This window comes from Simochromis diagramma, unplaced genomic scaffold (assembly GCF_900408965.1).
Source record: "Simochromis diagramma unplaced genomic scaffold, fSimDia1.1 OVJJ01000596.1, whole genome shotgun sequence".
NCBI lineage: Eukaryota > Metazoa > Chordata > Actinopteri > Cichliformes > Cichlidae > Simochromis > Simochromis diagramma.
In genome coordinates, this window is record NW_024387245.1 from 15,580,939 (window position 1) to 15,602,190 (window position 21,252).

The 21,252-nt window shown below is 40.0% G+C and overlaps 1 protein-coding gene and 1 long non-coding RNA gene across 2 annotated transcripts in view; one reads left to right on the forward strand and one right to left on the reverse strand.

The window, feature by feature from the left end:
* The window catches only part of LOC120714343, an 873,031-nt gene that overhangs the window by 774,105 nt on the left and 77,674 nt on the right, over positions 1-21,252 (forward strand). The gene's annotated exons all lie outside the window — the stretch shown is intronic.
* LOC120714318 (matrix metalloproteinase-17-like) overlaps positions 1-21,252 on the reverse strand; it is an 89,202-nt gene that overhangs the window by 2,019 nt on the left and 65,931 nt on the right. The window contains exons 5-9 of the mRNA XM_040000477.1: positions 14,718-14,894; positions 11,154-11,256; positions 9,423-9,505; positions 8,601-8,753; positions 8,000-8,257 (exon numbers count right to left, since the gene is read on the reverse strand). Of these exons, the coding sequence (XP_039856411.1) occupies positions 8,000-8,257; positions 8,601-8,753; positions 9,423-9,505; positions 11,154-11,256; positions 14,718-14,894 (774 nt within the window). The remainder of the gene's footprint in view (positions 1-7,999; positions 8,258-8,600; positions 8,754-9,422; positions 9,506-11,153; positions 11,257-14,717; positions 14,895-21,252) is intronic.

Here is a 21,252-nt window from a genome sequence, read left to right on the forward strand (position 1 = left end):
ATCCTGGAGAACTGCTGCTCAAGATCACTATAAAAAAAATTACAAGAATGCCTGGTTCCTTGCACGCAAAATATACGTTTGCACATGCTGTACTTTCATATTAGATATTAACATGTGATCCTTTTGAAGAAATAATTAAGTAAAACTGACATGCACTGGATATGTAGTATAAAGTGGATTTTGTATTTGCCTTTGCTGTTCAGACCATAGCAATGCCTTATGGGTGCTCTTGACATAATAATTGAACTGTCAGTTGATTGCTACTGATATACCCACCACTGTGCCTGTCTATTCACTACAAGGCACTTAAGTTAATTAGAGTCACCAGAATACCAAATGGGCATTGGCACTGTGCTTCTGATGTAAATGCCACTTTGCTGAGTGCCATTATGACAAATATTTTCAGGGTTTATCAGATGTGGTATTATGAATGATAATAACATACAAAGTTTGTGGGCAATATTTTCATCGCACGTTCTTTTTTCTTGCTCTATTTCTGATGCGGCTATAGTGAATGCACTCATTGAAATTGTGTTCATTTGGGACAAAAAAATTGAATTACAGAATTAAATGAAAAACTTAACACCTCCAAATGAATGCATTAATATGTGCTTAAAGTTTTGAATGTAGTTTACAAACTCATAATAAGCTTCCTGATCTCCCACAGACTGAATTCGTTAACGTGAAGGCGCCCACCTCCTCCAAGGCTGTTCACCTGATTCCTATGAATTTTTTTCATTAACCAGTGACTATGACAAACAAGCAGAGGGAAGTAAACATGTGATAATGGTGTGGCTCATTAATAAGTAAGTGGCAAGAGATAAACAAGTGAAGGAGTTTGAGCAAAGTGAAAAATGTTTTCCCATTGTTAATGGCCTTGGAGCTCGCCAAGTGCAGAAGAGCTCCAAGAGCTATAGCTTCATAACTCCGGAGTGAATAGTGTTTGTCTGTGAATGCTTATTCAGACGTATATATACCTAAACCGCATCTTATTCTATCACAGTGTGTGAGGAAGTGTTGGAGGAAGTGGGGAAATGAGAAGAAAGACAATAACAACAAAAGATAAGGACTTATTAAGGCATATAGGACCTGTAGCCATAATAGAAAATGCTTGATATTGTCTTCAGAACTGCTTTAATTATTTGTGGCATAAAGAGAAAGTGCCAGAAACATTCTTCAGAGATTTGGGTCCATATTGACATGATAGCATCACACAGTTGCTGCAGATTTTTCAGCTGCATATTCATAATGTAATCTCTCGTTCCTTCACATCCCAAAGGTGCTCTACTGGATTGAGATCTGATAGCTGTGGAGGCCATTTTACTTCAGAGAACTCATTGTCATAATTGAGAAATCAATTTGAGATGATTTGAGCTTTGTGACATGGTGTGTTATCACCTCAGGGAACAGGTACGCTGTGCTCACAAAGGGATGGGCATGGTCAGCAACAATACTCAGGTAGGCTGTGCCATTCAAACGATGCTCAGTTGGTCCTAAAGGGCCTAAAGTGTGCCAAGACCATATCCCTCACAGGATTACATCACCAGGAGCAGCCTAAAAAAGGCAGGAATTTATCCATATTTTCATCTTGTCGATAACAAATCCAAACTGAAATTCACCAGTCAAGGTTCTTTCAATTTCCTAATGTCCAATTTTGGTACGCCTGTCTTGGCTGACACGAGTGTGGTGTCGTGCTGCTGTAGTCCATCTGCTTCAAGGTTCGAAGCATTTTCTGCATAACTTGGTTGTATTACTGTTGCTCCTGTTTTTATGCGTATACTCATTTTGAACGTCAGCAGCTCGTGTTGAACATGTACTGTGTTGTTGCCATGTGATTTGTTCATTAGATATTTGTGTTAATAAGCAGCTGAATAGGTGTACCTAAAAAAGTAGCCAGTGAGTGTATATCTGAAGTAATGTACTGCCTGCATTGCTGTCACTTACTGTATGTTTTTGGTTATTGCACTAATGTTCATATCCATGCATTGTCCTTAAAAATGCATGCCAAACAGCTTTCATGTCAAACACAATTTCTGAAGTGAAATAAAAGGATGAGTGTCTGTACTCCCAGGACGCTTTGCCTCCATTTTCTACATTTTCTCAGGTCGAAACCTAGATGGAAAAATGTGGCAAGGCCCACAGCTTTTACAAGAAATCCTCATTCTTATAATAGTGCTGCTCCTGAAATAAATGCTTTTGCTTTGTAGTTTGTGTTTGTGTTGGGTAATAAGAACAATTAAAATGCCTAAAAAGTGCAACGCAAGTTGATGTGGCAGCTGTGCTGGTCTAGCAGTTTTCCTCTAAGTGGGTGAAGGCTCACAGCACCTAGTAATCCTTTTCCTGTGCATAATCATGAGGATGTATTCACACTTAGCTGCAGCATAGTACAATAAAGAGCCCAAGATGCACTATCGTGCATGGAAACACACCTATGGAGTTTAATTCTTCTGAGTACTCCCAATCTTTACCCTACCTACACAGCCAAATTACAATCCTAAAGCAGCTCTCTGTTTGCAAAAAGCGTAGGCCACAGGGTCTTCACCTTTCAAACATGTCCTCACTTTCTAACTTTAAGTATCATTTTGATCTTCACAAAGAGAATATAGTACACATTCTACTTTCTCCTCTGTCACAGTTATTGGAAGATCAAACTTGTACAGTAGGGCTTAATGTCACTTTGTCTTTTTCAACTTGTTCTTTCTTTCCCTCAGAGATCAAGCGTCCTACAGCTGTCAGAATCTGGAGAATACACTTCATGTCACTGAGTTCTGGCTAATAATACAGCTTCTTTGACTGAAGATGAGTCATGAGCTGTGCAGAACAAATAAAGTTCATGAAGACAGTGAACCCTTTAAGTTTCATCCACCGTTATAGGTTATATAAGCTTGTGACTCTATGCAGACTCGTAGTAATTTTCACCTATATAAAGGGTGTAAACTAATTAGGTGATTTATATGATATGTTATGCCAGTAACTTATCTTGAAGGACATCTTCTTTTTACTTCAGTGCTGAAATATGTGAATCAAAGGATGACGCTGTTATACTTTTGTAATTAAATCGTGTAAAAAGATGAAAACCAACAACACATTCCTCAAGCTTCCCAGTGAGTCTCTCGCCCCCAAGGCCATTAATGCTCACTAGGCATGTAATTTCTTTTATTAATCAATTAAAAATACTTTAACTTCCTTTGTGCTGCTTAGCAAATCTTTTCTGAAACAGGAATAAATAGTAATATTTATTCACAACCATTTTTTGCTGTGTATTAAAACACACTAATCGGCACTTGTGTACCTTCATAGTGTCGGTGAGGTTGACTAAAGATGGACTGCCCTGCCAAAGTTCATGATAATGATAGTGCACGTAATGGTGTGGCTCTCAATTAAAAACAATTAAAACAGCTCTATGGACCAAAGGAATGAAGCATGTCAGAGTGTCTTCACAGTTAATACCTTTAGCTACTATTGTTTCATTAGTTTTGGCCTTTTCATTAACAACAACAACAACAAAATAAATAAATAATGCATGTCTGACATTATGCAATGAACTGGCAAAACTGAACACAAATATAATTGGTCTCATATTTACCCTAATGACTGCTTTTGAGTAAATGCTGCTTTTAGTCACTGCAATTCTTAGCTGTGTAATAATGCACACTTATCAGCATTTATGTACCATGATAGTTTTGGTGAGGCTGAAAAAATAAAGACTGCCCTGCCAAAGTTCATACTCATATTCCCCTGATTGGCAAATGGTTAGTTACTTAGTGAAACTGCTTGTTAAGAGGTAGATGGGGTTCCATCAAAAGGCTCACAGACAGCATGCAACACACCGACTTGTCCCTAAACACTTGGCGACTGTCTGTGAAGCCTGAAAGTTGAAAAGCGCACAACAAAGCAGAAACAGATCATTTGATAGTGACCAAATAACAAGGCTTTTGATGAGCTGTTCAACAACAGCTGGGGAAAAGACAATTTTACTTATCCAGTGGTCTCTAGGCCTGTGCGACTAAGGCCTTAACTCAAGTTGATATTTTGACTCTACTAATTTGACAGTACTGCAGATATAGTGTTAGCTGGTTTCTGAGAACTTGAGTCTAAGATCAAATCCATAAAAGGTAAGACTATTCCTGAGTGCTGTACTGATGTCAGCAGCTATGATTGTTTTTAGAATTACAGAAGCATTTATAGACTTTATGTCCTCTTTCCCTCCATTTTTCAACCATTTTCTATGGTTTTACTGTCATTTCCTGTTTTTCTAAAATTCGTATCACCTGAATGAATCTATATTTCCAACAACTTTAATATCTTTGTCCTGAAGTTTTATATTCTCTATTACTTACACATTCTTCGAGTATTTCTAAATAATTTTTATGGCAAGATGTCACCACGTGTCCTCTTTCCTCTTTGGTGTCGTATCACTCTCTTTCCCTTTGTCTGTTTCAATCTCTATTTCCTGTCTATTCACACTGAGATGGTGAAACAAACCGAGAACAGGCTTTGATGTGGCTTCAATTCCCAGGTCCCATGGTTTGTATATGTGCGTTTAGGCATACGGGTTTCCAACTTGACTGCTTTTATCTCAAAACGATAAAAAAAAAAACCCAACAACAACAACAAAAAAACCCTCCAAAACAATCTTCATCCAAGCAAGTGCTTTAGCACCATTTAAGAATTATGAAAATTGATCAAGGCACACTACTGCGACTATAAAAGCAAAAACCAAAATGGATTTAAATTTGGCAATTTTTGCAAAGACAGTTAGATCTTCTCCCCTGTGTCAGCCTTTCAACTTGAGTTTCAATTTTAGTAAAAGGAAATCAGAGAGAGCCAAATCTGCCAAGAAGGGTGGGTGGCAACCTGTAGATGCTTCACAAGGAGACAGCATCGAAGAGTATGGTCTGTTTTAGGTTCATAACCACCCCGTAAACTCTATCTAGACTAACCTGTTTACACGTGTGAACACCTTTCATTCACAAGTGTTCTTTCATGTAAACTGCACTTGCATGGGGTGGTGTAACAGGGAGCAGAAGGTTTGTTTCTTGTTGAAAATTCTGCAGAGGAAGAACAAGTATCCTTATGTGTACACAGACACACACACACACACACAAATATACAAACATGTGGGTAAACTCATCAAAGAGCTCAGAGACCTCCGAGTCTACAAGCTTGGAAGACAGAACACAGACCACTGACAGGGAAAAGAGCTTTGCTGTATTTACATGCGCTGCAGGGTTGGTTAGAGACATCCTGGCTTCCACTGAGCATTCTCAAATTTTAAAAATAAGTGTCTGCTTTTTTGATGGATTTTCAAAATCCAAAAACACTCTCAAGCACCATCCAGAGCCTAATACACTGACAGAAAAGAACTGCTGCTTTTGTTCGAACAGATGGTGTCCAGGCGATTTTACAACTCTTAACCAAGATACAGGAGTGATGTGTTGTGACCTTGACTCAGCTGGTACAGTGGAGCTATACAAAGTGATTACACTGGGCAAGCTCCAAGGTTTGACACTGCGAATATGAAGCAGTGTTGGCAGACAAGACCATGTGTGCAACGTCAATAACAGATAAAGGTTAAAAAAACAAACAAACTCCCAACCCTCTATTGACACATGAAAAAAATTAAACAAATTAATAAACAAATGCAAATGTTCTTCTAATCTGTATCCTACAGCCACACCGAAACAATCATGGATGCATCCAAGGAATGCCAAATATAAATAGACTAAAATGAAATAGGAGCAAATGGTGGAACAAAATGCATTGCGTGAATAATGAAAACTCTTAAAGGACACGTATTAGGCTTTTGATTTGTCTCGGAATCTGAACACTGAATCCCCAGAACATGCTTAAATTTTTAAATCCATGGAACATGCTTCACTTATTCTGAAAGATCCATGACAGAAATAATAGATCACAAATTGCACCGCAGGTTACAGGAGTCAGCTGGACAAAAAAACAGCCTCGATGTTACAACATGACTGGCTGTGAGTACTCCAGAGGGCAGTCTCACATTATTCATGTAAGAATGAAGTATACATTTTAAGACTGAAGAATAAGCAAAACAAAAGGTTTTGGTAAAATAACCATATTCTGCCAAACGACACTTAAATCCAACGACACTGATGGCTGGTGTCATTTGTATTGTATTGACTTAAAATGATAAATGTTAACATTTATAATGCAAAAGAAGAAGGTAAGACAGGACCAAAATCACAAGGATACTCTCTCTGTGAACTACAAAGCTGTACATTTGATTTTATAGCAATCTATAATATCTCTACAGCATTTTTTTAAAATTAAACAATGTGGTTTTTGCCTTCAGACCTACATCAGTTCTTTGGGGTACAAATTCAACACGGGGCTAGAAACATACCTCAGAGATTTTGGTCCATATTGACATGATAGCATCACACAGCTGCTCCAGATTTTTTCAGCGTCATGATGCAAAATTCCCATTCCACCACATCCCAAAGGTGTCCTATTAATGGCTACGGAGGCCATTTGAGTAAAGTGAACTCAATGTCAAATTCAAGAAACCAGTCTGACATAATTTAAGCTTTATGACATTGCATGTTATTCTGCTGGAATCAGCTATAAAACAAATACCTACACTGCGTGTAAAGGGTATATGCTCAGTTGATATTAGTGTCCCTAAGTGTGACAAGACATAAAAAAAAACTATAAACCATTACACTACTACCAGTCTGAATCATTGCTACAAAGCTGGATGGCTCCATGCTTTCATGTTGTTTGCACCAAATCCTGACCCTGCCATCTGACAGATCAGGATTTCCTGAGGCTCATGACACTTTTTTTTTGTTACATAGTCTTATTGAAGGCAATGCTAACGTGTTAAGAGTTTGCTTTTTGCATATGTTAAAGAAAAGTAAAGGGCTCCTAATAGAGGGAATCAACTAGGAACCACAACAGTGTGTAAAAAAATCCCACGACGAACTATTCAGTGACATTTCAAGACATACTTCTGAATGGAAGTGGTGGACTGACTGGCTCAGTGAATGACACTGCCATCCTTATGTCAATAGCAAGGCCTAAAATTTCATCCAAAACTTGAAGCTGCATTCCTAACTTGCCTAATTGTTCTGTTGTCTCATATTCTTCTCAAACTTTATTCCGGTCTAAGGACTTCCCCTGAGAACGGTGTTGCATAGTCTTGCCTTAGGCTTAGAAAATAGCACAGCAGACTACTGGTTTGATGCTGTGGTGGAGTGTTATGACTCTATTTTTCTCAGAGAAATGTAATCATTTTTCACTGAAAGAAACTGACAGGCAATTCATCATTTATATGTTGAATCTAATCAATCAGAGTGTCTTTATAATCAATTTTTAATCAAGACAGAAGCGGTCAAAAATATGTCACTGGCTTTACTCTGAGGACATTCTGACTCTGGGTGATTGATTAAGGTGTAGTTTTGATCATTTTTTTTGAGGATGATGTAAACAATTTGCTATGCAGATTTATTATCAAACATATGGTTATTTCCTTAAAGGAAATAAACTCTTTAGTGTTTTTCTTAAATTTCAAATTATCATCACTCACTGTAAAGCACTGCAGAAAGAAATTTTAGGTTCTGCGTCTTCTACCTCTAGCTCTGTCTTAGAGCACACCGACACTTCAGTGTCTAAAACAAAGCGCTCAGTTGACTTTGTTTTAGTTGAAACTCTTGGATAAGGACAAGATGTCCATGTCAAATTTCACAGTAAAGTAAATGGTTAACCAACTGGTATGCATACTGTGCTATGCAATTCTAATCAAAGTCACATCATTATTCTGTACATGCAATCCGCTATCTATCAAGGACATGCACTCACATGCACTCACACATACAACAGTGCATGCATCAGGGAAGGTCTGGGGTTCAGTATCTTGCCCAAGGACACAACTGTGCCAGTGTCAACTTTGCCTCTCTTTTTCATCATTTTATGCACATAAGATGGGCGGGCAAAACTGTAAAAAAAAAAAAAAAAGATTACTCACCATCAGACCACCTCATGGCATCATCAAGTTGTGATGGCAGCCTTTTCCAGAGGTTGCTGTCCTTAGGGTAGCCCAGGTCCATTCGTCTCAGATGGTCATCGTATCGCCAATAGCGGTTGTCCTTAAAGAAGTAGGTTTTGTCGTTGTGTAGCCAAACAAAGGCAGCGTCCACACCCTCCAACGGTAGGCCAAAGTCACTGATGGGACGAGGGTAACCTTCCTCCACAATATTGTCTTTAAATACCCAGTATTTTAAACCTAAAGAAAGTTAAACATAACGAGTTAAAACCTACTTACCATTATGATGTTTTATAAAGAAAAATGTTTTATAAAGAAAAGACATCTGAGAGGATACATTTGAAAAGAAAATAATGAAAGGAAATAATTAAATTAAAAAAAAACAAAAACGCACACATATGTTTTTTTGTGTTGCTTTTTTGTCTTAACCACAGTGGTAGCTCAAAAGTTGTAGCTTGTTTATGTCCTTCTTTTCAATACTTTAAATGTCATTTAAACTCCTCTCCTACTCACATAGACTTACAAAATACACAATTTCCTTAAAAATCCCACCTGCTCTCTTCCAATGTTTTTGATACTATACCTTTAAAAAACACAATTTTGTGGTCCCCAGGCCTCTCGTACACTGCGTCCACACTATCCAGATTGGTTGGGAGGCCCCGCCAGAAGCGATGGATCTGAGCAGGACGCAGAGACACCAGGTGCTTCTCTCTTGTTAGTCGCCAGAAGTACTTCCCTATGAAGAACAGGTTCAAAATAAGAGGAACAACACTATTACCGGTGTTGCTCTAAATGTCCTTCCAGACTTAATCATCTAAAGTGTACAAGAAACACAACAAGCAATGACCTACAAATGACAAGGAGCAGCCCTAGTTTGAAAGGTTTGATATTTGTGGCAGGAAGACATAATACAATTATTAAAGGCTGCTAAGAGCTACAGATAAATTGAAATATTCTATTAATTATCTACAAACTTTCCATGTCCTTGATTTCAAAGTGTGACAGCAAAAAACAAATTATATTAAAAAGTTCTATAAAAACATCGTTAAAATTCAGTAGACTTTACTAACACTGCTACTGCAGAAGGTATGCAAGTCTGTTTCTTGTTTCCGTTGTCAGTGGGAGGCTAGGGGTCATTCCTCCAGAGGGCAAGCATGAAAGGGTGATGTAATTTTTATACTGAAGTCTCTCAGCAGGGCTCAACTGGCTCAGTCGGGTATCTACAACTACCACCTCGCTCTCATTCTCTTTCCCTTTCTCACTTCTTTCATTTGACTCTTTCTCCACTGCTGCTCTTTTGGCTAATTTCTCATTTCTTTTCTTTTCTTTTTTGTTTTGGGTTATTTTCCCTCCCCTCATAGCTCTGCAGCTTTGCATATCTCTTTCGCTGTTTGTGCTGTTGTACCTTTGAAAAAGAAGGCCTCTCCTCGTATCTGGGCCACTGCATCAAAGTGACTGGTGCATCTGTCTGGGGTATCTCGTGCCAGCCTGAGAGAGATGGGAAGAAAGTAAGAAGGGAAAAACAGCGTAAAATGAGCGATAACAAGGATCTGCTGGATTCTAAACTGGACATTTATAAAGCTTTAGACCTCTAGCCACCACAGAAAATGTTGTATCTCGGTTCTAATGACTCACCTCTCATTTGCAAAAATTTCCTCAGTTGTGAAAAGTGAAAAAATTATTTGACCGATTATATTGCGTAGCTTTTTACTGACATGCGTCGACCCCTTCTGAGAAATTTTGCACAAGCTGTTCCTGATATCCTCTCAGGTGCCTGTGCGTGAATCATTGAAACCATGCTAAAAGAAGTGAGGTAGCTATCAGGCTGACATGGTGAAATCCCTCGGTGTGTTTATCCCCAAGGTTTTTAAGTGATTTAAATCACTGACGTGGCCTGCATGCCAATGATGAAGCCATTAGCACCACAGGGCTGAGAGTGAGAGCCTGCCAGGCCTTATATTACCAACAAAGGTCTCTATTCAGAACTCTATTAGCGCTACACCACAGTGTAGTGGTCAGTATTGGTGCCCTTGTCGGGCCCAATCTAGCTTTTTCCACACACCATGACCTGACCAAGGCAGCAGGAAACAATTAATGAAGCTAGTGGACGTCTGAAACTGGCGAGCAAACGCTGCTAAATGTTCATCTGTGGTGTTTTAGCATTACCTCACCGTGTGTAGTTGTATTTGTACCTCCACCCATCTGAAACTAACTAAACTCTGTAGACCTTCAGACTAAAGTTTCTTCAGGTTTGCTTTGTTTTTGGGGGCTACCCCAGGCTGGGGTTGAGTGGTTAGGTTGTGTGTGTGATGTGTGCGAGAGAGTGTATGTACTCTCAAAATGTATAAATGGACAAAATGCAGTCTAATTAAGCTTGATAACCTAAAGAAACTACAGGTTGATAGCTGCCCAACTGTCTTCTGAGAATTGCTTAATTTGATGGGCAAGGTCCCATGCTCACTCTTGGCTAATTTGCTTTTTGGTACCTTACAAGTTCTATCAAGTCTCCCCCTCCCCACAAGAAAATTCTTTTTTACAATGAATGTAAGCCTGCATAGATTCATTACACTGCGTCTCAGTGGAAGTAACAAAAACCTGATACAATTATAAAACAATCACAATGCAATTATGTACAAGGAATCATCCCAAAAACTGAAATCTCTTTGTAATGTGATTCAATCCAGTGAAATAAAACGAATGAATACCACCTGCATGAGGCCTGTGGATGTAAATTCATTTATTGTCATGACTTTAATATCACCATTTTTCCACAACTATGTAAATAGACAGAATGCACATTGAGAAGATGGTTTATTTGCTTCTGCTGAGGCTTGTTTTCACTTCAATCAAAAAGCATTTCACTAAGTTGTGTCCTGAGATGAACTGTGCTTTGAGTTTTATTGACACAGACCCTCTGGCCATCATGCCCGCTTAACTAAATTTATGAAATTAAGATGAAATGAATACTGAAATTGGCTTTCCTCCTTCCAAACAATGCAGCTAATTTAGGTAAAAGAGACCTTAAAACAACTACTAAGGAATTAAGTGATTTTTATGGACTGCATTATTATTAGAGTGCCAGATCTATTTCTGTTGCATTTAAAAGATAACAGATACCTTTTATACTTCTACTTACATGACCGTGGACCTGTTTTCAGGAAGATCTAGCAGGACAGGAGGCTCGGCTGTCTGAGACGAACTGCCTGGTTGATTTGTGTGGGACACTGAGTCTCTAACACCTGGGAAAACAAGACAAACATATGTAATAACAATAAATCCCCTATACTATTTTTGATAATTTATTTAGTTTCTTTTGTTCTCCATTTGTGTCTTACATTTCATATGACACATTTTCAGTCCCATTGCCACAGGATCATAATGGCTTAATGCCATGGTGACCATATTTTGATTTCCAAAAAAAGAGGACAATTGCACCAGTCATGAAGAACTTTAATAAAACTGTTTACTTAAAGAAAACTTTAACGTATTTAAACTATGCCTTCTCTGTGCAGTTAATGAATGGTGAAATAAAAATGTCATATAGGCTTTTACAAGTCAGCAAGTGCAAAAAAAGAGGATGGTTGGTCACCCTAATAATGCCAATAATTTGGCATTAACATCAGCACAAAAATTGTGCACCGGGAACCTCGTGGCATGGGTTTCCAAGCACTTCCTATGGGATTTATATATAAGGTGGTCTGGTACTTTTGTCTGTGCAAGTGTGTGCAGGGATATACAATTAGATAAGTAGGTAGAAACAAAAGAAGATTCATCACTCAAAGTGAATTAAAACTGCCCTGAGGGCAACCTATGTGGTCTCATACTATTTTAGAGGACAGTTTAAAATTGTAAGATGTAGAAAAAGAATAGAGCCCTTGAGTTCATTTTGGACTACTGAACTCTATGCCATCAGCTTGATAGTTGCAGCTCTTACTGCAGTACAGAATGTGGATCACAATGGATTTTCTCTGCTTGTTCCAGTACTCACAGGTAGAACACAGTCTGAACAAACAGCCCGTTCTCACTCCCGAGGCGTAACATGTCGACGTTTTGTCACGTCCCGCGGCGTTCCTGAGGAACGCGAAAGGAGACCTTCGGCGTTCTTATGGTACGCGGCGGGTTATGGCTGGAATCCAGTGCAATGACGCTCCCGCGGGAATAGACGTTCCAGCCCTGTATTCCAGCCCTAAACCTAACCTTATCCCTAGCCCTAACCATAACCTTATTCCTGATCTTAACCAGGACTTTAATGATGTTAAATAGCGTGTTTCTAAGCGATTTGAAGAAAAAGAGCAAACATGTGTAGAGTCAGTGCAGACGGTTCTCATATTTCCTCTTTTTTCCGAGGTCGTCATTTAGGAACGTGGTGGGTAGCCGAAAGCGTAATATGGTGACGATTTGTCACCTAGCGTAAAATGTTACGCTTTGGGAGTGAGAACGTGTTGCAGCAAAACGGGTTAGCTTTGATTTTAATGACAGAAAAAAGTTGCCAAATCATTCAACAATGGAGGAGTCAAAAGTATGTATGACTAAAATAAATATGTGAGGTTACAGTGTTACAGGGCAGCATGGTGGCACGGTGGTTGGCACGGTGGTTAGCACTGTTGCCGCACAGCAAGAAGGTCCTGAGTTCAATTCCAACATCAGGCCGGGGTCTTTCTGTGTGGAGTTTGCATGTTCTCCCCGTGTTTGCGTGGGTTCCCTCTGGGTACTCCGGCTTCCTCCCACCGTCCAAAGACATGCAGCTTGTGGGGATAGGTTAATTGGATAATCCAAATTGTCACTAGGTGTGAATGTGTGAATGAATGTGAGTGCGAATGGTTGTCTGTCCCTGTGTGTTGGCCCTGCGACAGACTGGCGACCTGTCCAGGGTGTACCCTGCCTCTCGCCCTATGACAGCTGGGATGGGCTCCAGTGCCCCCCGCGACCCTGAAAAGGATAAGCGGAAGCGAATGGATGGATGGAGGTTACAGTGCTATCAGTGCGGACAGAAAGATATTTGTAGGACTGGTCATTGGTTGGTTAGGAATAACCATGGGGGTTGTGATCACCAACATTTTTTTTGGATCCAAAGTCAACTCAAAATGAGGTAGTTTGATCATTTCCACGTGTCACAATATTCCCCATTCAGCAGGATTCAGCAATTCAAATCACACGCCACCATTATTTATCCCTGCACTTGATTGTGTTTTTCTAAAAGTCATCATTTTCTTTCTTTCTTGTCTCACTGTCACTTCCTGGATCAGGGAAAGGTTTGATGAAGTCACATGGCATAATGAGGTCCAATTAACTCCATCCATGTTTTCATTAAATCAATAACCTTGCTCTGCAGAGCTCATAAATTGGTGCCCCCTGCATGAGATGAGGCTGCTGTATCTTCAGTCTCCTGAGCTGTCACAGCCACTAGTTTACTGCGAGACAAACATAATTACAGCCAAGGATCATGACTCACGGCCAGCAGAGAAGGATTCTATGAAGGGTTGGCGACTTCACAGCATTGATCATGTTTGACACTGCTTGTTACTAATGATGATTCATCAGGTAAGCAGATAATTTTGTGAGTATTTACTGCAGCACATATTTCATATTAATGATGGGAAAAAACAAAACTATATTTCCAGTAAAGAGGCTTAGCCAGGAGCATAAAATTGTTTAATATAATTATGGAAATACACGAAACAGCTGACTGTAATAGGAAAAATAAATTAAGCAGTTCTGATTTAGGTCATATATTGTTACAGGCCTTGAGTCACCCCTCATTTCTTTATGTTTTGCCAGGAAATGGGAAATAGGTGCAGTGACCTACTGAAATGTGCAAATATGCACCAACAACAGGTGCAGATGCAGGTCCTGTGTCAGGTCTTTGCTGGCTTTTTCCTTATTTTCAGGACATGACAGTGCAATTCATTTGCTATAGATAGTTTTTTAGGCCTGCTACTTCTATTTTTTTATATGTGCAATGCGTTGTTAAGGACACGCTGCACACTGTGCTGACACATGTCAAGTTCTCAGCTAATTCTAATCACCTTGTTGGTGCAAAAATACCATTTTATGCCTGTTGAAATGTTGTCTCTTGTGTGTAACCGGGTCACAAATTACATATAGTTATAATAATTACACAAAATGTGTTCTAAACTCCAGGATCCCCAAGCCTGTAGTTATCTTCACTGTCAGTGAGAGCCCCTCCTCATCCTTTTCTTCTTCTTTGGTGCAACCCTATAAATTTGCGGTACCCCTTTTTGGTCTCTCCCCTTTTCCACAATTCCCCTGTGGGAGAGGTTGGTATCATTTATTGTCCAACACTAATTATATTTCTATCCACCCTGCCACCCTGATGTTTCTAATTGTGTGTTTTAGTTCATTATTGGCATCATTATGCCTGTCTTTACTTGCTGTTATGATCCTTTTCATAGTTACACAGCCAGTTTGCTTTTATGCCTTAACATCACACACCCCATTACTACTACTATGAAACAAAGAATACAAATGTTTATGAATTTGTGCTTTTCAGTAACACCTGAGGCAGATTCAATAAATGGAAATTTGTTAGGAATCAAAGTAATTTACTTTTCTGGCTCATCTCCCTGACACACACACACACACACACACACACACACACACACACACACACACACACACACACACACACACACACACACACACACACACACACACACACACACGGGCGCCTTCTACATACCATAAAGCTGCCAAACTCTGACTTTGTCTTCATAGGGTAGATCATATTTTAGAGGGTCTCCAACAGGGCCCTGGTAGTATGGTCTCATGATGGACTCCATTGCAGAGGTGTGGACCAGACCGATGGCATGACCAAACTCATGGACTGCGACTGCAAACAGATCCATGCCGTGAGAGTCTGAAAGAGACAGAAAGGAGATTACACAAAAAAATGAAAGTAAGCGCACTGTTAAAAGTCTCGCTTAGTGAAACATAAAGAAGAAAAAGCAAACCTCTTTAGAAATGCACTCTAAAGGTCAAAGGTCACTATACACAACACAAGTAATGCTCTGTAAAATTGCTACTATTATGATATGATATGATATAGTCCCTGTATTTCGTGCATGGTTATTGCCATTATTTAAGACAGGTATAACAATGATGGACACATTGCATCTCAATCTGTAAAATAATATACAAACCACATTTTTCTATATGTAAGAACTCGCTTTATCATGCGCAAACTATTAGTTAATTTTTGTAACAGTTGACTAAAATAATAATAGACCACTCCAATTTGTTTTTCAAGTACATTTGTGGAAGGATTTACTGCTGCTTTGCATTTGATTTTATGACAAGATAATCAATTAATGTGTAATGTCACAGCTTGCAGATTGCTATAAAGAAGTAGTTCTAGGTCTTCAGCTGCAGACACTGATCATGTGTACATGGATAATCTGCTTCTTCCTCCATGGCCAACAGTCTGTTTTGATTGGTCACACATGTTCAATTAGCATTAGCATTCAGTGACAGAAAAGGTGGCATGAAAGACTTTTTGGTAAATTGCTTTGGAGAGATCCACAGCGACGGTCGCCAATGTGACCTTTCTGCTATGGGTCTGCACCCTTAATTGACCCTTTTCTTTTTTTTTGTCCAACTTGTGGTGCAAATTGAGAGGCATGACAGACAGCTCAGGAAGCTCTGAGTGTTGCAGGTGTGTGGTATAGTGAGATAACTATGGTAATACTGCCTGAGTCCCTGGGCCGCCAATCAAAATCTTAGTGCGGAAAGACACCTAAAGAGGCTGCAGGCTATTAAAGCACCATCTTCAGCTAAAACATAAAAAGAAAAATCCTCCCAAACCCCTTGTCTGACTCTGTGAAGCAAGACAGAACCTGGGGCTTGGAGATTTAGATTTCCAAAAATATGAAGAGGTACCGTGTCAAACCAAGCTAGCTCAGAGTTCCTTGGTGGCTATGTGCGCAAGTCTGCATTCAGTATACCATAGGTCGGCCACGGCCTGGGACACGCACTCGTGCTTACAGTATTCACCTGGGGTGGTCAGGAGGCAAATGCCAACTCTAATCTACAGAAGCACATGTTGCAGGTGAACAATAGGAAGGAAAGAAAGGGAGAGAGAGTGAGGGAGAAAGGGAGAACAGGGACTCAGAGCACAGTATGTACCATGTCATCGCATTTAAGGTCCACGTGAAGCAGACATAATAGACATAATGACTGAGGACAAAGTCAGAGAGGCAAGGATTGTGTGAATGCACCAAATTTTCTTTTAGAAAAGCAGAGACTGAGACACATGGGGGGAGAGAGAGAGAGAGAGAGAGAGAGAGAGAGAGAGAGAGAGAGAGAGAGACTTCAGTGTGGCTCTTCAGACTGTTACATTCTTAGGGATTCAATCTTTGTTCTTCCAGATTCACCACTGACCCATTAAGCAGCTTTTTTATCAGTCCAAATGCTTTCATGGCATGGAGCTGAGAATAGAAATTAATAGCTTCATTTGGTAGACCTTTCAACCCTCTCCTGACTGTCAGTTCTCCAGTCCACAAAGATGAGGATCACAGGACTCTGTTGCTTTGATCTTGGTCAAGAAGACCCATAAAAAAAAATCACAGCTCCTTAGTGTATGCCCTAAAGTCAGCCTATGTCAATAGCATGAATATCTATAATCAGTACTTCCTGCTGTCTTTGCAACTAGTCACAAATTCCTCACTCAAGATTTAGTAATTAAGCTAATTTTACTCTTTTGATTACCAAAAATAGCTTGTAATAACTCAATCAGTGTCACTCATTGCATAAATACAACTATTTGTAACTGGACTATATGAATGCACATAGGAGACGTGTTTGCCACAAAACAGTATGCAGTTTTAGGGTTAGCATAAAATACTCAGTGCTACTTTGATACAAGGTTCAAGGTTCAAGGTTCTTTATTATTTGTCACATGCATAGTTATACAAGTATAACACACAGTGAAATGTAGCCTGACACACTCCTCGACATGTGCAAAAAAAAATTGGGGGGGGGTGTAGAGGAAGAAAACATTATATATATATATATATGTAGTATATACACTGGGTGAATGTGCAGTAGTAGCAGCAAGAAGGTGAATTCTGTACATTAATATGAATAGACATCTGACTATTTTACAGGATAGACAATATAAACATATTTAAAATTAAAGGAATTGAAATGTACATTGTGCCTTGGTTTAGTGTCTGGAAAAGTCCTGTCTCAGTCAATTATAGATGATGTGAGAGGGCGGGTGTGTGTGTTTAGGGCCCGGATGGCTTGGGGATAGAAGCTCCTCTTGAGTCTCTCTGTCCTTGCCCGGAAGATGCGGAACCTTCTACCAGATTGCAGAAGTTGGAACAGTTTGTTGCCAGGATGATCCTTCAGTATCTGCGCTGCTCTAGTCCGGCATCTCCTGGTGTAGGTGTCCTGAAGCGGGGGGAGAGCAATCCTGCAGCAGCGTTCTGCTGTACGGATCACTCTCTGGAGAGCTTTTTGGTCCTTCACACAGCTGTTCCCAAACCACGATGTCATGTTCTGTGTGAGGATGCTCTCCACAGCGCCTGTATAGAAAATCCTGAGGATCTTTGGAGAGACCCTGAACTTCCTCAGTTGTCGTAGGTGATACAGGCGCTGCCTAGCCTTTTTGGTCTGGACCTGAATGTGGGCAGCCCATGTCAGGTCTGAGGAGATGTGGACACCAAGATACTTGAAGGACTGCACCCTCTCCACTGGAGCTCCATTGATGATAATGGGCTTGTAGTCTCTGTGCTGACCCCTTCTGAAGTCCACCACCAGCTCCTTGGTCTTGCTGACGTTCAGCTGGAGGTGGTTGTCCTGGCACCATGATGCCAGATTCTTCACTTCATCCATGTAGGCCGCCTCATCGTTGTTGGAGATGGCACCCAACACCACTGTGTCGTCAGCAAACTTCACAATGGTGTTGGAGCCATGGGTGGCCACACAGTCTGAAGTGTAGAAGGAGTAGAGCAGTGGCGAGAGGACACATCCCTGAGGTGCTCCTGTGTTGATGGTGATGCTGTTGGAGAAGCACCTGCCCACCCTCACCACCTGAGTTCTGCCAGTGAGGAAGTCCAACACCCATGCACACAGACGGCTGTTAAGTCCCAGATCCCTCAGCTTTGTAAACAGTCTGCAGGGCACTATTGTGTTATACGATCCTCTTCCCATCCTTTGCAAATTTAAACACGGTGAAGCTTATGCATAAGTTTAGTAATGAAAATGTGTAATCACTCACCTGCCTGCTTTCCTGGTTGTTCGACTGCTAGTATGTTCTTTACATCACTTCCACTTTCCCACACTGTCAAAGTCAATACCGACATCATTACTCTAGCCCAACCATCCTCTTGCCTGCCTTCAGTGAGCCAATCAGCCTCCAACAAGTGTGCTTTAAATCTGAGTGCTCTTCTGTCACTATGAAAAGAATAATCTTAGAGATTCATTAATTTCTGTATCACAATAAATGTTATCTTTAAATACAGTTGACAATGTTTCCCCTTAACTTATCCATTTTATTAAGTGTCAGGTCAGTCTTTAGAGTTCAAACTGATTAGTTACATCTGAAAGTTGTGTAAATACCCTGAAACAACTTATTTTTGGAAAAGAACTAACTCATGTGTTAGCTACCTGTAACTAGTTGTTAACATCAACACAAATATCTAATCAGCACACACACAACAGCTCGATGCATGTCGACATGCTGACACAGTCGAGATGACTTGCTGAAGTTCAAAGTGAACAAGGTGATTTAGGGAAGAAAGGCGATTTAAGTGACTTTGACTGTGGCATGGTTATTGGTGCCAGACGGGCTGGTCTGAATAGTTCAGAAAGTGCTGATCTACTGAGATTTTTCAACAGAGCCATTGTAGGGTTCACAAAAAAGAGAAAATATCCAGTGCATTGCAGCTCTCCAGATGAAAATGCCTCGTTGATGCCAGAGATGACAGGACAATGGCCAGGTTGCTTTGAGCTGAAAGGCAACTCAAATAACAACTCATTACAACCAAAGAAGGACAAAGAGCATCTCTGAATGCATGACATGCTGAACCTTGCAGCAGATGGGCTACAGCAGAGGAAGACCACTGGGTGCCACTCCTGTTAGCTAAGAACTGGAAACTGAGGTTACATTTCTCACAGGCTTTAAAAAAATTGAAAACTGTCATAATTATTGCTGTCACATTCAGATGGTAGGATCAGAATTTGGTGTAGACAAAGTAAAAGCGTGGCACACTTTGGGCCAATAGAAGCAGTTGAGCATTATTAAATGCTACAGCCTGCCTGAGTACTGTTGCTGACCATGTTCATCCCTTTATGACCACAGTGTATCCATTTCCTTGTGGGTGATAAAGCACCATGTCACAAAGCTGTTTGTTGAAAATGAAAATGACTTTGCTGGAGCAAAATGCCCTCCACAGCTACCAGATCTCAATCCAATAGAGCATGTTAGAGATGTGAAGGAGAGATTTGCATGATGGATGTGCAGCTGACAAATCTGCTGCAACTTTGTGATGATATCATGTCAATATACACCAAAATCTCTGAGAAATGTTTCAATCTTGTTGAATCTGTGCCATGAAGAAAAGGGGCCCAAGCTGCTTCTACAAAGTGTACCTAACAAAGTAGCATATCTGTATATGCCCCCCCCCCAACACTTCCATCATTTCCATGTTTTGCCTCGTGTTCTGTCAGTATGTTTTATTTCCCATCATTAAATTTCTAATATTGTGCTCCTAGGAAGTACAATCCTCTCTGAGGTTACTGACTTAATCACTAAAAAGGTTTTGCGAGGATGCACTTCATGCTCAGGACTTCCACACTGTCTGTAATGGTATTGGCTCACAGCCAAAATTCAGTCCACCCAGGCAAAATGCTACGCTTTCCCTCGTTTGGGCCACACCAGAAGAAAAAAATATCTCTCTAGCAGAGGTCAGAACGTTCTTCCAAATATCTGCTGCTCCTCAAGCTGACATCCATCACTGTAATCAAAATCTATCCCCATCATTAAAGCAATTCCTTCTATGAATCGACCATCATCCTGTTTAGTTTCCTTCACTAATACATATTCTTTAGCACAAACAAATAAACAATCCTGCTAAATAATCGATATAAAATAATACGCCGCTGTTAAGGTCTCCTTCACACAGTGACATCACATTTAGCACAGAACACTGTAATCCCTTAATGACCTCCAATACGATCGGTGAGCCCCGAAAGCCCCGTCCACTGCTCCAGTTATTCAAACAGAGTTGTTAGTAACCAGACAAACTGAACTCTCAGATAAGAGACACAACCACACGCAGTATTTTTACAGAATGAAACTCTTTCTCGTGTGTTTTCCTTCTTTATATTGGTATGTTTTCTATGACACATTGAATTCTGATACAAACACATATATGAAGTGAAGCGGCTGCTTTAGAGAAGATTTTTAGTTATATTTTGTTGACTCTAAAGGAAAAAATAAATAGTGCAATACAATACTCCAGTGGACAAAGTTTATAATTGCTGAACTCTTTCACACCATCCCACTGTTACGTGTACTTGTTCTAACTTTATCGTTTGTTCATTGTCTGTGGAATTTGATCCTGTTTGTATTTCCTGGCACTGAATTGTTCCGCAGCATTGTTTGGTGGGTTTTTTCCATTTTCTTTTCAGTATTTTACTTCAGTAACATGTTATTGTTAACATACATCAGTCTGGAAATGTGGTTTGAAAACCAGGGCACAGATAAGGCACGCTGTAATGTAAAGAGCAGGTTTAAAGAAAAAAAACCCTTTAAATTGCAGTTTCAAATAATGCTCTATGAATGTAATAGCACAATGTAGCCGAGAGAGACTAGAGTTTGATATTTTCAATGATTCTTTCATGTGTTCTGTCCTCTTGGAGCTTGTAAAGTATACACTTCCCCTCCTCTCTGCTGCCAGCAAAACAATAGGAGGACGGGGAAAATAAAGTGTAACGATCATTGGAAAAGACACAACAAAAATAGGGTAACATGCCCAATATGCCAACCATTCCTCATACAGAAACATAAACAGTACACAGAATGTGTGCATGTATTCCCAACACACAAACACATACACACAGAAAAAAAATTGAATGTCATGAAAAATTCACCTGCCTAATGATGCTTTTGTTTTAGTCAGGGTAATCAGTTTGTAGAAGCAGATTGCTGGCTGAGTGATAATTAATACAAGCAATCTGCTGCCTGTCAAAGCAAAAACAGCACTTCCAGA